Source organism: Hibiscus syriacus, unplaced genomic scaffold (genome assembly GCF_006381635.1).
Source record: "Hibiscus syriacus cultivar Baekdansim isolate YM2019G1 unplaced genomic scaffold, ASM638163v2 tig00110450_pilon, whole genome shotgun sequence".
Lineage (NCBI taxonomy): Eukaryota > Viridiplantae > Streptophyta > Magnoliopsida > Malvales > Malvaceae > Hibiscus > Hibiscus syriacus.
Window position 1 is genome coordinate 2517414 of NW_024062743.1, and position 3326 is coordinate 2520739.

At 37.9% G+C, this 3326-nt stretch overlaps 1 protein-coding gene across 1 annotated transcript; it reads left to right on the forward strand.

Annotated features, from left to right (window-relative positions):
* Positions 1-1117: 1117 nt before the first annotated feature.
* LOC120126089 (B-box zinc finger protein 32-like) lies at positions 1118-1813 on the forward strand. The gene has a single exon (XM_039144388.1). It carries the CDS (start codon positions 1172-1174, stop codon positions 1811-1813), a length of 642 nt encoding a protein of 213 aa, XP_039000319.1. The 5' UTR covers positions 1118-1171.
* Positions 1814-3326: the final 1513 nt, after the last annotated feature.

Here is a 3326-nt window from a genome sequence, read left to right on the forward strand (position 1 = left end):
TTTAAGCCTACCGCACGGTAGAACTTCCCTTTATCATAAGAAAACCGGACCCACAAAAACAGATAACCAATAACAATTATTTAAATATGATCATTTATTTAATAAACAATATAATAACCACACAAATAAAAAAATAAAAAGGAAAAACCCACACAAATTCTCTCTTTTTAATTCTCTTTACGCAAAATGTTTGCCGTTGCGCATGGTTTTCAGAACCGGACCGGTTAGTGAACTGGTCATGCTACCGGTTCACTGGTTCAACCAGTCGAACCGATCCGACCGGTCGGAAGAACCGGATGACGTCATAATTATTTAAAAAATTAAATAAAAATACCAAAAATATTTAATAAAAAATAATTTTTTATATCACAAGTCATATTCAAAGCAAGTCATAACATATATAAGTTAAAAACCATAAAATCAAGTGAAACAAAATGATTCAAATTAACTACAACATAATATTTAAGGTAAAACATATTAAATAATAAATATAATTATATAACTATAATTAAAAAATAAATTTGGGGTTAAAAAAATCATAACAAAATTATATAACTATAATTATATAACTATTCTTTAACTTCTCGAATTTTAGGCTTCAATCGAGCTTCTAATTTTTTTTTTGAGTTCAAGCCTTTTCGAGTTCAAGTTTCAATATTATATTTCGAGTTTGAGTTGAACTTGATAATTTTTAGCTTGTAAGTTTGAGTTGAGTTGAGCTTACTTTTAAAGTTTTCAAGTTTGAGTCGAGCTCAGCAATACTCGAGTTCGACTTGGCTCGTTTAATAAACGACGTTGTTTGGTTTAAATTTTTTTTAAAGAAAACAAAAATCCCGGTTTTTCCCGGTTTTTTCCAGTTTTCAGCCGGTCTGGTTCGAACGGTTCAACGGTTCTGGCCAGTTCACTAATAGCGGTTCAACCAGTTTAGATTGAATCAGACTAAGCAACGGTTCCCGGTTGAACCGACCGGTCCGATTGTCAAAACAGAGACGTTGCGTTAACACACTTTATTTTTCCACCGCCTTTTTCTCTCCCCCAAACATCTCTGATTTTCCCTTTCTTTTTTTCTATTTTCTCCCCGAATTCTCCTCTAAATCTATTTCCTCTGTATTCTTCTTCTTCTTCTTCTACTACCTTTCCCATTTCTCTGATAAGAAAGAAGGAATCAAAGATGAAGAACGACAACCTTTGCGAGCTTTGCAAAGAAGAAGCCTCCGTTTACTGCTCGGCAGACTTTGCTTTTCTTTGTTGGAACTGCAATTACAAGGTTCACCGGGCTAACTTCCTCGTGGCTCGTCATGTTCGTCGGGTTCTCTGTGAAAAATGTGACGATTTTTGTTCTTGTGAAAAACCCAACGACACAATGCCCTGTTCTTCTGATTGTTTGTCCACCAGTGAATCTTCTACCAACGATTCTAAACCCCAAAGGGTTTGCGTAAAATCAAGATTATCGGCCGGTTCGCAGTCGGAGGTTTCGGATGATATGGAGCGCGTTTTGATGGTTTGGTGCAAGAAGCTGGGTTTGAAACGACATTCTGTGATGCCTACGGCGGCGGCCGTGTTGCGGTTTTGTTTAGAGCGATTGAAGGGGCTGCCGTTTAGGCTGAGCTTAGCGGCTGCGATTTGGTTGGGGATGAAGATAACCCAGGAAACATCGGTGGCGTCGTGGCGGAACTTGTGGAGGATTGAGGAGCTGTCGGGTGTGCCGGCGAAGGTGATCGTGGCGGTGGAACCAAGGCTAACACGTGCGATGGGGTTTAGGAAGAGAATCGAACAGGACTTGGAAGAAGGATGGGATGAATGCAATGTTTGAATAAAGACAAATTATGTATGTTCTAACTTCAGTGGAAACCAAAACGATGAAGATGTAGAAGTATGCTTAGAAGGACACATTTTCCCCTCAAATGATTGTTTCAAGTACCTAGGGTCTATGATACATAAAAATGGGGGGTGTAGATGAAGACGTTACACACCGTATAAAGGTGGGATGGCTAAAGTGGAGGGCTACTACTGGAGTTTTGTGTGACAAGAAGGTGCCTCTAAAACTAAAGGGAAAATTTTATAGAATGGCAATAAGACCAGCGCTGATGTATGGATCAGAATGTTGGGCAATCAAGAAGGATCACGTAAGGATGATAGAGGCCGCATAAATGAGAATGCTTCGATGGATATGTGGTAGGACTCTGTGGGACATGACACCTAACTCTGCTATTAGGATGTACTTGGGGGTGGTGCCTGTATCCGAAAAATTAAGGGAGGGAAGATTACGGTGGTTTGGGCATGTCCTTAGGCGACAACCGTCGGATGCGGTCAGGAGGGTAGAGTCGATTACAGTCGACGGTGTCAGAAGGAGAGGACGACCAAGACGGAAGTGGGAAGACTGCTTGAGATCTGATTTGAAGGAATTAGCCCTTACCGAGGACATGACCTCCGATAGGAAAGTATGGAGACTTAAGACCAGGGTAGTTGAGTAGTGCGGTTCACAGCCATAGGGTGTAACATCTCTGTCTTCTTTTTAATGTCTTTGTAGTACTTTCCATGACTTCTACTTTATACATGTTTCTGTCATTGAAATGTATGAAGGCTTAGAACTAGGGTATCGGAGTAGTGTTGCCTTAGTTTAAGAATTAACTCATTTGAATTTATTCCTTCTCGTAGCTTGCTATTATTAACTTCTGTGTATCATTTCTATTCATGTTTCCTCTTTTTAAATTTAGCGGGGTCTTACATTTTCAGTCTATATGCAGAGATTTCTATGTAGGGAATTATTTGCAGGGAATTATTTACAGGGATTACTCCCCATTACAGTCGCACATATCAAGACTGCATATGAAGACTGTTCATCTATGTATTTATTTATTTATTTATACACGCATTTGCATATTATCTTTATTTTTAATTTTCTGACTGCCGGAGGTCTTCCACGGAAGCTGCTCTCAACCTGGCGTTGGGGTCACCTACTACCCTACCTCCCCTTACCCCATTGCATATGAGAATCAGGGTTTTGTTGTTGTTGTTGTTGCCTTCTTTTAATTTGGACTAGTTTTAGGGTTTTTTAATTAGATTAAAATTAAATGTTAATTTTCAACTACTTACACCCGTGGACATGATGAAATTAGTGTTTTTAATTCTCACCAAAAACATGTAAATTTTACAACTCCAACTTAAATTAAAAATCTGTGGAAATTAAAAATATACACTTATTAGCTTTTTTTCAATAGGAATAAAATTTTCTTATTTTCAATAAATAAATTATAATCAGGCTAATATATTTACTATAGACCTCATTTATTTATTTCTAAAACTTTGACATTAGGTTAATTGAG